Here is an 11,684-nt window from a genome sequence, read left to right as displayed (position 1 = left end):
TAAGTCAGCAAGTTAACACTTGATGTTTTGTGATTAATGATGCTGCAGAGTTATTTGTCCTTATTGAATGTATCCCAGCCTGATTTCTATGTGCACCATGTTTACTCTGTTTACACTTACATGTGTGTAAGATCCAATGGTAACATTTCGCGCCATTCCTAACAAACAAGCCGGAAGTTGGTGCGGTCAGGTGACATCAAGTCGGCAACAACTTTCGCGCCACCACGAAACACCGCCTCTCGGCGCGTAAAGAAGCGACGTGATTGGTTACGCTAGACGTCAGACTCGCGCCACTTCTTGCAACGCGACCGGGAGAAGCACGGGCTGTAAGTGAATGAACTCCAGTCTCCAGTGATAGTAAGGAGATCAAACCGCGTATTTAAACCTTTTCCCTGGCTCGTCGGCGCCGTAAAAACCTTGGAGACAAGTTATTTGACCTGAAGTCGGACGTCTGCAGCCATGGCTCGTAAAGATTATGCAGCGGAGAAAGGTAATGGTTCACAACAACGGCATGGCAGCAACAGGTCGTCTGGAGAAGCTGCAGGGGTTTTAGTCAGTGTGTTCTCTGTGATATTATGTGAAAACGTAATGAGTGGAGTGTGTTTTGTTAAAATGCGGATTTTGTGTATATAACAGTGATGCATCGTGTTCAGTCAGTCAGGAGATCAGTTCATATTCGCATTAACTCAGACAACAGTGCTGGAAACTAATACTGCAAGTGTGTGCGCTATAATATTTCTGCCTAATGGAGGACTGCTGTTCATAAAGTTACATTACTTTTTATGGGATCTGTCGGTAACTAGTGGAGCACGGTCTGTGAGTCTGTGACTGCTCGGTGACCCGGATGGATCCTTTAAACAAAGGAGCAGGCGCCACTCTGAGCGCATGTCCCAACAAAAGTTACTGAAGAACTCTTGGCAAAGTTTCTACAAGAAACATCACGATATTATCAACCGAAACAGAAAGCTGACATCACATGCTAGTTTCCGACATTTTAATTGTAGAAACATGAGTTCGTATTAAACTAAAAGTTTGAACATCCTGTTGGCAAAAGTTAGTGAAGCTGAAACATGACGGATAAGAGGATGGCCCCTGTTGTGTGAATGTAGCATTAATTGTGTGAAGTGTCGCAGCTTTTTACTAAAGTCTATCGCAGTGTGTATTATCGGACATATCACTGATACTTAATTCCACAGATTAACATCTCTATTGCACATGTGGAGCAGTTAATTTGGGCGTTTTAACTGTCTTTAACCCGGGATACTGTTCCGCTCTACATCCACTAGCTGCGCTGCGTTAGCATGCTAGCCAAAGAGCTAGCTCTCTTTTTAGTTAACAAGTCAACGCGCCATTTAACGTCTTTAATCGCCTGAATGTGTGAATAAAACCACAGCTAGCACATCGGTTGCGAACTTGGTGGCTTGTTATAACACAATTAGAAATGCAGACGTGCTTTAGTGTGGTTAAAATACGTTTTGTACACAAACTTTATGGCGTAAATTTCACTGAACGAGCAGCGCGTTGAAAGATGTGCAGTAGGGAAAACTAAATCATAGCATGGGGAGTGTGGTGGTTATTTGCAACTGTGATCATTCTTATGCATAAATATGTGCATGCAACTGTTTATTTTTGTGTTTGGACTTAACTTTATTATAGTAAACATAAAATTAGTATGTAACTCCACATTTAAGTTTTAAAATTGAGTGCACCAGGCTGCAGAAAACCTTACGTTATTACCGTCTTTTCACCGCTTTGAGATAAATGTTAAAACATTAGCTGGTGGTTTGTGTGTCGCTGTCTATTCAGCACAACACTGCTAACCTAGGCTAACGTTAGAAGATGGCTGGCCGTGGGTTTTCGATAACAACAGCCCGGACTATTCCTCACAGCGGAGGCATCGCGGAGGGATACCGGAGTGACGGGGCACAAAAGCCATGTGCTGCTTTGTTTACAATAACATCCTCGAACAGAGAAATAATAAAGCGGAGCTGCGCGTTTTCTGCTGCTGCGTCAAAGTAAGTGGAGTCTTTTAGTTACCATGCTAACACTAGTTTCCGTCCCCGTGGCGTGGAATTAAATATTGTTAGTAGTTGTGGCTCTTCCGAGAAGTGGGGGGGATATTTCCCAAAAAAAAAATGGACACTGAACTGAGCGCGCCTGTTGTTGTTGTATTTACATTCGTACCTTGGTGCTATCCGCTGCGTAGCTCCAGTTTTCTCACTGCAAAACTACAATAACGGGTGTATCCGTGCAGGAACTGGCTTCCTGTGGTAGACCAGTCGCAGTTTGGGCTTTACTGTAGGCAATAGTGACTCATCGAGATTACAGGATGCCATGTTACTCAACAAAGGGGGTCGTCGCAGGACAACAAATTAGCTCTCAGTGTGTCGGCCCCACTGCTGGTAGTGCTATCAACACTTTCATCATCTGCTTAACTTTAAAAGAATAAAATCATTAATAAAGAAAAAGGTGATTCTTAGTAAACAATGATTTCTTTGTGTGTATGTGTGTGTGTTGCTAACAAACAATCTCCACCTAGTGTCTGCTGGATGTGGCCTGGTGTTTTGCTGCTGCAATATAGTGCTGAAAGTGTTTTTGTTGATGTTTTGCAGACAAATGCAAAAGATTCCTGCAGGAGTTTTACACAGAGGATGACAATGGGAAGAAGGCGTTTAAATATGGAGCCCAACTTGTAAGTATAGTAAACACTTGATTAAAAAAGAGCTTGGGTTTTAGAGTTAATTCTAATTTTTATTATATTGTTTTGAGATAACACATACTGAAGGAGGAAATGAAGAGCCGGTAATGAACCAAAAATTATAAAGCAATGCCAGTCTGTCTGTTCTGATTTTTAGAAGTCGCTTGAATCCCTTTAGATGATTGTTTGCCCGCAGCCTGTCTTGAGAAACTGTTATTAAGAAGTGGTATCTGCAGACAAGGTCGTTGAATTGTTTTGGGGGGCTCGTCTAATTAGCTGTCTGTGTGTCCAGGTGGCGCTGGCCCACAGGGAGCAGGTGCCTCTCTTTGTGGAGCTGGATGATGTGGCTGAAGAAGACCCTGAGCTGGTGGAGAGCATCTGTGAGAACGCCAAACGCTACACGGGCCTGTTCGCTGACGCCGTCCATGAGCTGCTGCCTGAGTACAAAGAAAGAGATGTAAGTAGATCTGAATGGTGTGAAGTGTTTTTTGTTTTTTTTTGTAAGTGTATTTAAATGCTGTAGTTAACAATATCTATTTGTATATCTGAATGTTAATAATTAGGTTATTAAATAACTCTAATTGAATGTTTTCTCTTTAGACTGTGGCCAAAGATTCTCTGGATGTGTACATTGAGCACAGACTGATGATGGAACAAAGAGGAAGAGACCCTGCAGATACCAGAGACCCTCGCAACCAGTACCCACCTGAACTCATGAGGAGATTGTAAGCCAGACTCATGGTTCTTTTTTTATTACTTAATGTCATTTTTATGCATGTATGCTTATCTAACTTGCCCTCTGTCCATAGTGAGCTGTACTTCAAACATCCCAGCACCTCTAAGCCCAAAGTGGTGCGTGATATTCGAGCCGACAGCATTGGTCATCTGGTTACAGTTCGTGGCATTGTCACTCGTGCAACTGAGGTCAAACCAATGATGGCTGTGGCGACGTACACCTGTGACCAGTGTGGTGCAGAGACCTATCAACCAGTAAGAATGGATTTAATCTTCTCGTTGTTTCGATCCTGCAGCATGATGTCTGTCTTCATGTGTCTTTTCCTTGTCTTCTAGATCCAGTCTCCCTCCTTCATGCCCCTCATCATGTGCCCCAGTCAAGAGTGTGTTACCAACAAATCTGGAGGTCGACTCTACCTGCAGACCAGAGGCTCCAAATTTGTCAAATTCCAGGAGTTGCGTATTCAGGAACACGTAAGGAACCACACACAAAACGCTAACAACAAAAAAACATTGTTTCTTTTTGCTCATAAGTTTTGTCTTGTGTTGCACAGAGTGACCAAGTCCCTGTTGGAAATATTCCAAGAAGCATGACGGTGTACGCACGTGGTGAAAATACACGTCTTGCCCAGCCTGGAGACCACGTAGCCATCACAGGAGTCTTCCTCCCGCTGCTGCGCACAGGCTTCAGCCAGGCTGTTCAGGTAAAGTCAAAACTGCTCACCAGATATTTAAAACACTGAGCTTCAGCCTCTAAATAAAGACATTAATGTATATTTTAGGCTTCTAGTTTTTTCTGTCACATCCTAAATTGACTTGTTTTTCAGGGACTTCTGTCAGAAACTTACCTGGAGGCTCACAGCATCATTCTCATGAACAAGACGGAGGATGATGAGCTGGGGAATGCAGAGCTGAATGAGGAGGAGCTGCGCAGCATCACAGGAGGTCAGGATCTGTTGAGCCGGATATTAATTACCGGGGGTGTCAATGCAGACACTGCTGTCGCTTTTACAGAAACTGATGAGATGATGTTCTGTTACAGATGAAGGATTTTATGAGAAACTAGCAGGCTCCATAGCACCAGAGATTTATGGCCATGAAGATGTTAAGAAGGCTCTCCTGCTCCTGCTGGTTGGAGGAGTAGAGCAGGCTCCCAAAGGCATGAAAATTAGAGGTGAGCACAAATGCAGTGCCTTTCATCTGTAATGCATTCTTATTTTTTGTAAACAAAACTTTCAGGAGAGAACATTTTATAATGAATTTTGCATCTATCGCCCGGCCTAATTAGAACGTGTGGCTGTTTCTGTTGTAATAACTGCAGCACTCTTCTCTCTGTTTTGTTTCCTCTCCCTCAAGGCAACATAAATATCTGCCTGATGGGAGACCCAGGAGTCGCCAAGTCCCAGCTGCTGTCCTACATTGACCGTCTGGCTCCTCGAAGTGAGTCCCGTTTATTGAAGTTCTGTAGCTAGTTTAATATTTTATCTAGTAAGGCATTGTCTTCCATTAGCCTTTAAACTGTCAAATATTAACTTTTTAATGTGGTGCCTAACCAGAGGACTTTGCTGTTATGCTGGGTTTTGACCATTTAACATTACTGAGAATGTGCCTTTTTTGTAAACAACACTGACATACTGTTTGAACTTAATTTCTTGCTTCTACTTAAAGTAAAATAACAAAATAAATGCTGCCAAAATTGATGTTCCCTCTCCCGTTTTCAGGCCAGTACACGACAGGCCGCGGGTCGTCCGGTGTTGGTCTGACTGCAGCTGTGATGCGTGACCCCCTCACTGGGGAAATGACCCTAGAAGGTGGAGCCTTGGTGCTAGCCGACCTGGGTATCTGCTGCATCGATGAGTTTGATAAGATGGCTGATGCTGACAGAACAGCCATCCATGAGGTGATGGAGCAGCAGACCATCTCCATTGCTAAGGTAATAATACGGTAATAATTCGACATAAAATCTAATGGCTGTACCGCTACCCACTAACCTTTAATCTCTCCTCACCTCCAGGCTGGTATCATGACCTCCCTGAACGCCCGTTGTTCTATTCTGGCAGCAGCTAACCCTGCCTATGGCCGCTACAACCCCCGGAAGAGCATTGAGCAGAATATTCAGCTGCCGGCTGCTCTGCTCTCCCGTTTCGACCTCCTCTGGCTCATCCAGGATAAACCAGATGCTGATGCTGACCTCCGTTTGGCTCAGCATATCACTTATGTCCACCAGCACTGCCGCCAGCCACCCACTCACTTCAGCCCTATAGACATGAAGCTGATGAGGTGATCATTTTATGGCAAAATGAAAAATGATTACTTTATCAGAATATCTCATATAATGAATTAAAAAAAAGGGAAAATTGAAATTTGAAACCTACGCCTAACTAAATTATAATATGCATTTCCTTCAGGCGTTACATTGCCATGTGTAAGAAGCGGCAGCCTGTGGTGCCCGAGTCGCTGGCTGATTACATCACTGCTGCTTATGTGGAAATGAGGAAAGAGGCTCGAGTGGGCAAAGACACCACCTTCACCTCAGCTCGAACCCTCCTGTCCATCCTCCGTCTGTCCACTGCCCTGGTGAGATATACATATCCACTCATGGCATTTTGTCTGTCATTTTGTAAGGTATAAATGACATTCATGTTTGAATTAGTTTTAAGCTGTGTGTTTGTCATTGGTCTACTGTGTGATAAAGTGCTTACAGTGCAGGTAGTTATGATAACCTGGCCTACTGCAGTGTGAGCACTTCTTTCCCACGCTGGACAGATAACTGCAGTCTGTATCCAGTCCTCATTCCCCGTTGCTGAACATGGACCCTGCCTCTGGTTGTCAAAAGTGCTGTTTGTGCAGGTAGCAATCATCCACCTACTGCAAAACCAGCACTTCAGGTGAACAGGTGGGCAATGTGCTGCACGCAGACATCCACAAGAGGGCACAGTACTGCTGCAATCAGGCTTGTGTGGAGAAGAGTGTTGACAGCACATTTAAATTGCATTTTTTTTCCTGTTCACTCATTTGAAACACACACAACTTACACATTAATAACTGCAAAGCAGCTGCTTTAATGTTTCTCCCTGATCCTGGCCAGCTTTGCAGGGTGGGCATTCAGCCTGTGTGCGTTCAGTGCAGCTGTGCAAACCCATGCAAAACTGACCATGGGCAGGACAGTCATCTGTATGTTCTCATACCAACTCATCTTTGATATATCGGAGTCCTTTTAAGTCATCTTCCATATGTGGTGTTTGGATTTGGACCTCTAGAGAGACTAGCTGGTGTTGAGAGGCGGAGACTTGGGCAATTGCCGGCAATCCCAGAGGGCATTGCACTTGTCTCGGTCTGACAGTGCCGGCACAGCGCAGCCACCGTTGAGATGGAATTTGTGGGGCATTTGATTTACTGATTAACTTGATCTATCATAACATCGTCTCCCCCTTTTCATTGCTCATCTTCAGGCTCGACTTCACATGATGGACACTGTGGAGAAGGAGGATGTCAATGAAGCCATGAGGCTGATGGAAATGTCAAAGGACTCACTGCAAACGGACAAGTCCAGCAACACAAGGTTAGCGATGAACTATGACCTATAACGTCTTAATTAGAGCAGTCGGGTCAGACTTCGGGTAACATGAGTGACCGGATGTCGTCCGACCCCCTTTATGAGTTTCTCATATATCTGTAAGAGTAGCCGTGTCCTGGAGGAAGCTGTAAAACTCTGCTGGTTTTTTTTATGGACCTCTGTTCACACGGCAGGCACTAAGAGTAGTGACGTGTGCACGCTCCTTACATGTCGGTGCTTTAACACTTCCCTAAGGCTTTTAAAAAGAAGAAGGTGGAGATCAAACACTCTTATGCGGTATACATTTCAGCCCCTGGAATGTTGACTTCTTTTGCAGTATCCATCCTTTGTCTTAAAGTCTTTCTACCTCCTTCACTGTAGGACCCAGCGCCCAGCTGATGTCATCTTCTCCCTGGTGCGTGAGCTCGCCACAGAGGGCGTGGCAGGCCGCGGCGGATCAGGTGGGGTGGTTCGCATGGCTGAAGCAGAGCAGCGCTGCGTCTCCCGTGGCTTCACACCTGCCCAGTTTGAGGAGGCCTTGGAGGAGTATGAGGAGCTCAATGTGTGGCAGGTCAACCAGGCACGCACCCGCATCACCTTCGTCTGAACGACCCGGGACACTTTTTTCATGCTTGCTTTATTTCAGTCACCTGAGGGGGAAAAAACAGTTTCTACAGACTTAAGCTTATGTTTTTTTGCTCCTGAAGTGTTTTTGACACAAGTCAAATGAGGACAACCTTTTAAGGGTGGCTGTTTGACCAATGTTCCTGTTGGAGACCCATGGCTTTTTTTTAATGTTAAGATTCCTATTAACCAGTAAATTGCTTGTAAATATGTATGTCAGAGTTCTGTAGTATTTTCTGCAGTTTAGTGCTTAAAGCAGTTCATGTCAAACTTTCCTGTACATTTTAAGATGTGTAATGCAAATCACATGATATAAAATAATGTTGAGCCTTACCCTGTGACATAGTTCTAATAAATTGATGGTTCAATACAAAACCTGTGTGTTTGACTCCTGTGTCTGAACATCTGGTTTGAAAGCCTCTCGCAAAACAGCCCAACACACAGGCTGCAACTAACAATTATTTTCATGTACCGTAGTCTAGTCTGTAAGAAGTTGCCCATAACTTGAGTTGTCTGACTTTTTCAAACCCTAAAATAATACATGAACAACCAAAGTACTCGGTGTGTGAAAATATTTAGGAAGTAGGAACTTTAATGTGCAAGAAAAATAACCAAACAACAGGTGACTGATGAGGGGAAAGAACAAGCATACTGCATATGTCTGGATACTCTCATTCAGATCATGTTATGTTCCAAGTGTTTAAATCCAGATAACTGGACTCGTGGATTTTTGGGGAGATGTTTCACCACCAAGTGGCATCCTCAGCTCTGAGCTCTGGTCGCCTCCATTTAAACTCTTGAAACTTTTGAACCACACCCATTGCTTTGTCTCTCTCACTGTTATCCCTAAAACAGAATGTTTTAAAATAAATCATGGGAATTTACTTTTTTTTCCTGTTGGTTGTGTGTGTTTTATAAGGCACTGTGGCTTCCAAAGAAGGAAGTGAAACCTGTGATATCAACCATAATTGCATGATGGTCCACAGCTGTGTTAGAGGTGTGTCAGCAGTTCATCCATTCAAGCTACCAAAGCCTGCAGTATCTGGACTCCTTCATATTTGTTGGGTTAGCAGTAAATGTAAAAGATGGTCCAAACAAACATGTGTGCCATGAGCTGCCAACTGTGCAGAAAGGGGTGAGTGTGTGTAATTTATTTATATCTTTAACAAAATAAATGTGTTTGTTTCCGTGCTCTCAGGTCATTAACAACACTGTCTGTGTGACCACCATCTATCACCACATCTACCACTGTTTTAGATTGGTGGGGGGAAACAACAGCTTTCATGTTGGATAGAAACTCAATGCACCAACTGACAAACATGCATTAAGTTAAAGGCCGGCTCTGTGTCTTTAGTATGACAGCATTCTATAGGCATGCGGTCTGATTTAAACTTTAAATAGAGGACGTGCCAGGACACAAAGAAGGCAGCTTCTCTGTTGATAACTGTCCTCCCAGGCACAGAAAGCAGGTGTTTCATGAGCAGAAATAAGCACCTTTAGGAGCTGAAAACTCATTATACATGCACATAGGTTGTCATCAATGATTTTTTTACTGCTTTCTTTGGCAGAGAGATTGTGTTAGTAGGCAGCATTTTTCTTCACAGTTGCAGTTGTCCCAGCAGGTGATGCTTTTCCTCCCAGACTTAACGGGGAGTTTCCATTTGAAGTCTGCTCTCTTTATGACTTTGCCCGCTCAAGTCTGGGGGGCTTTTTATTCTTAATTGGCGCCAAAGGCCTCACATTAGACCATATTAAAAGGGGAGGTGGAGACAGGATTGTGGCGTCTGAGTGTTGGTGGAGTCTCATTGGACAGGAGGAAACGTCACAGGATGACTGACGTGGAGATTTGTATTTATCCCCCTCGTCCCTGTTAGACCAGAGAAGACGGCCTCCTGAGCCAGGTGAGAGGAACAGGGTGGGACATTTTGTCTGGTGTTAAGATGTTGATTTCTTTTTCATGTTTTGTGTAAATAAATTTAACAATTTCTTATTTGTGAAAATTGTCATTCTGTATCCCTAAATGATGACACATCTGCTCTTCTCTTGCAGGATTTCAAAATGATTTCTTCTCTGGCAGCAGCACTCTGCTGCCTCGTGCTCCTCCCAGGTCAGTTGTCTGTTTTTAACCTTTTAATAGGAAAATTACACAAATCAGCACCCAACACAAATCTTGTCCTGTTTTCCAGGCCTGCTGGAGGCCAAGTCTTTGTTGAATGCCATCAAGCAGGAGGGTAAATGCACATTTTAAATGACTTTTTAATATAATTGTTCACCTTTTTGCAGCTTTTCATCCTCTGGATTATTTTAAAAATATATATATATATTTTACAGAGATGGTCCCTGTCAGTGAAGTCAGTATCGACTCTGCGAAAGCAAATGGTTTCCTGGCTCAGTCCAGACCAAAGCGCAGTGCAGACCCCAGGTGGTACAGAGGAAACCCAGACTTCCAGTCCTACTACAGATACTACAGCAGCATTGGACACACTGAGGGGGTAAGACACAGACTTCACATCTTTTGTCACACATGATGTTCATATTTCCTGAAGCATCGCGTGGAGTATAAAAACTAAATGCTGACATCAGCTTTCTTTATTTGTGCAAACACGAGCAGTCGTCCTAATTGGCTGCAGCTGTCCCAGGGATTCTGAGGACATGTAGGCTACAGTAAGCCTAGTCCAGTGTTTTCTTTTTTTAAAGTGATACCAGGCTGTTTTTGTAATTATCTTGATGTGGCTGTTAAAATTTAAGTCTAATTCAATGATGACTTTTATCATAATTAAGGCTACCAAGTGTTGAGTGTTGATTCTGGTTTGTAAAACATTTTTTTGTTTGAAGAACTTATATCAGACTAAAACTGATGTAGTCATGTAGATATGCATGTCCCCTGTATAATGATCTTTTTATGGGTCTAATCTGTGCTAGTACGACCAAAATGGAGCCTCGGGGAACTCCACATTGATGTGTAACACTTAGTAATATGTGTCCGTTAACCAGGCTGAAACAAGTTAAACACTGTACCAGAAAATCTTGTCTCTTTTTCCAGATGTCAAACGTGTTGTACGTGTGTCAAATGTTGCAGTGAGATCTGACTGTAGCAGGACTGAGAGTTTGCTGTTTGTGTGAGCACACTGTTTCTTTTCTGTCTTTATCCTTCTTTTTCTGACTCAAGCTTTTCTGTTTTCTACTTCTCAGCTCTATGAGATCGACAAACTACGGATGCTCTATCAGCAGATGAGGTACCTGGAGCACACCTATGGTCCCAACGCCTCCTATTTCCAGAGCAAACTGGGAGTGCCCATGATCATGTGTGACCCAGCCACAGATAAGAAGTGCAAACTCGCCCCTCCTCCTCCACCTATGAAAGGGGTTCCAAAATCCACAGCGGCGCCTCCTCCTCTTGCTCCAGCCATTTCCCAGGCTGATGTGCTGTACCTGTGTAACAGGAAGGACCCCCTCTGCAAGCCTCACATCGTCTACATGCCCACTGGTGCTGTGCCTGTGCTCTGTGACCCTCGTTACCACCCCCACTGCACCCCTCAGAAGGCCCCACCAGCGCCCGTGGCAGTGCCCCAACCTCCTCCTCCTCCTCCTGCACCAAAGAAGTCTGCCCCACCTCCACCTCCACCAGCCATCCGCACCTTTAAGGGCATGGAGTATGACTGCGATCCCTACTGGGACCCTGATTGCTTGATCGACCACCCACCCAGGCCTGTGAAGGGGAAGATTGTGCTGCCACCACCACCACCACCACCCCCTCCTGTGGAGGAGGAGAAGGAGGAACCTGTGGAGGAGCCAGCCCCTCCTGCACCCATTGAGAAGAAACACACCATCTACCCGTATCCTTACCCTTACTACTACGCCATGCCCTACGACCCCAGAGATGATCTGTATGACCAGGCCCGCTTCCAGTACCCACAGCCTGCAGATGCTGCTGATGAGCCTGCAGAGGACGGTCAGTGAAACACTGGAGCAAAGGTGTCTCTCAGACTTTGATTGAAAACATCTGTTGCACAGTTTGGTGGAAAAGATTGAAAGATTGATGGCTTTGATAATTTGTATTTATCATCAGCA

At 44.3% G+C, this 11,684-nt stretch overlaps 2 protein-coding genes across 3 annotated transcripts; both read left to right on the top strand.

Moving 5' to 3' along the window:
- Positions 1-459: 459 nt before the first annotated feature.
- Positions 460-7,988, top strand: mcm7 (minichromosome maintenance complex component 7). Of its 2 annotated transcripts, none has more exons than XM_028416038.1 (15): positions 460-490; positions 2,613-2,692; positions 2,991-3,155; positions 3,299-3,423; positions 3,508-3,688; positions 3,770-3,907; positions 3,988-4,137; positions 4,261-4,378; positions 4,476-4,607; positions 4,790-4,873; positions 5,155-5,366; positions 5,448-5,713; positions 5,842-6,010; positions 6,886-6,995; positions 7,371-7,988. In XM_028416038.1, exons 1-15 carry the CDS (start codon positions 460-462, stop codon positions 7,594-7,596), a joined length of 2,187 nt encoding a protein of 728 aa, XP_028271839.1. In that variant the 3' UTR covers positions 7,597-7,988. The 2 variants fall into 2 exon arrangements, with proteins under 2 accessions (XP_028271839.1, XP_028271840.1); XM_028416039.1 differs by lacking the exon at positions 460-490 and adding an exon at positions 1,910-2,015 and having other exon boundaries at positions 7,371-7,596.
- Positions 7,989-9,412: 1,424 nt separating this feature from the next.
- On the top strand, positions 9,413-11,573 carry and4 (actinodin4). Its single transcript, XM_028416961.1, has 6 exons — positions 9,413-9,514; positions 9,663-9,720; positions 9,800-9,844; positions 9,945-10,105; positions 10,806-11,344; positions 11,492-11,573. The coding sequence occupies exons 2-6, from the start codon at positions 9,672-9,674 to the stop codon at positions 11,571-11,573; spliced, it is 876 nt and encodes a 291-aa protein (XP_028272762.1). The 5' UTR covers positions 9,413-9,514; positions 9,663-9,671.
- The last annotated feature ends 111 nt before the right edge of the window (positions 11,574-11,684 follow it).

The sequence above is a fragment of the Parambassis ranga genome, chromosome 10 (genome assembly GCF_900634625.1).
Source record: "Parambassis ranga chromosome 10, fParRan2.1, whole genome shotgun sequence".
In the NCBI taxonomy this organism is placed as follows: Eukaryota; Metazoa; Chordata; class Actinopteri; family Ambassidae; genus Parambassis; species Parambassis ranga.
Note: the sequence above shows the minus strand (reverse complement) of the source record. Positions and strands in the feature narration are given on the sequence as shown.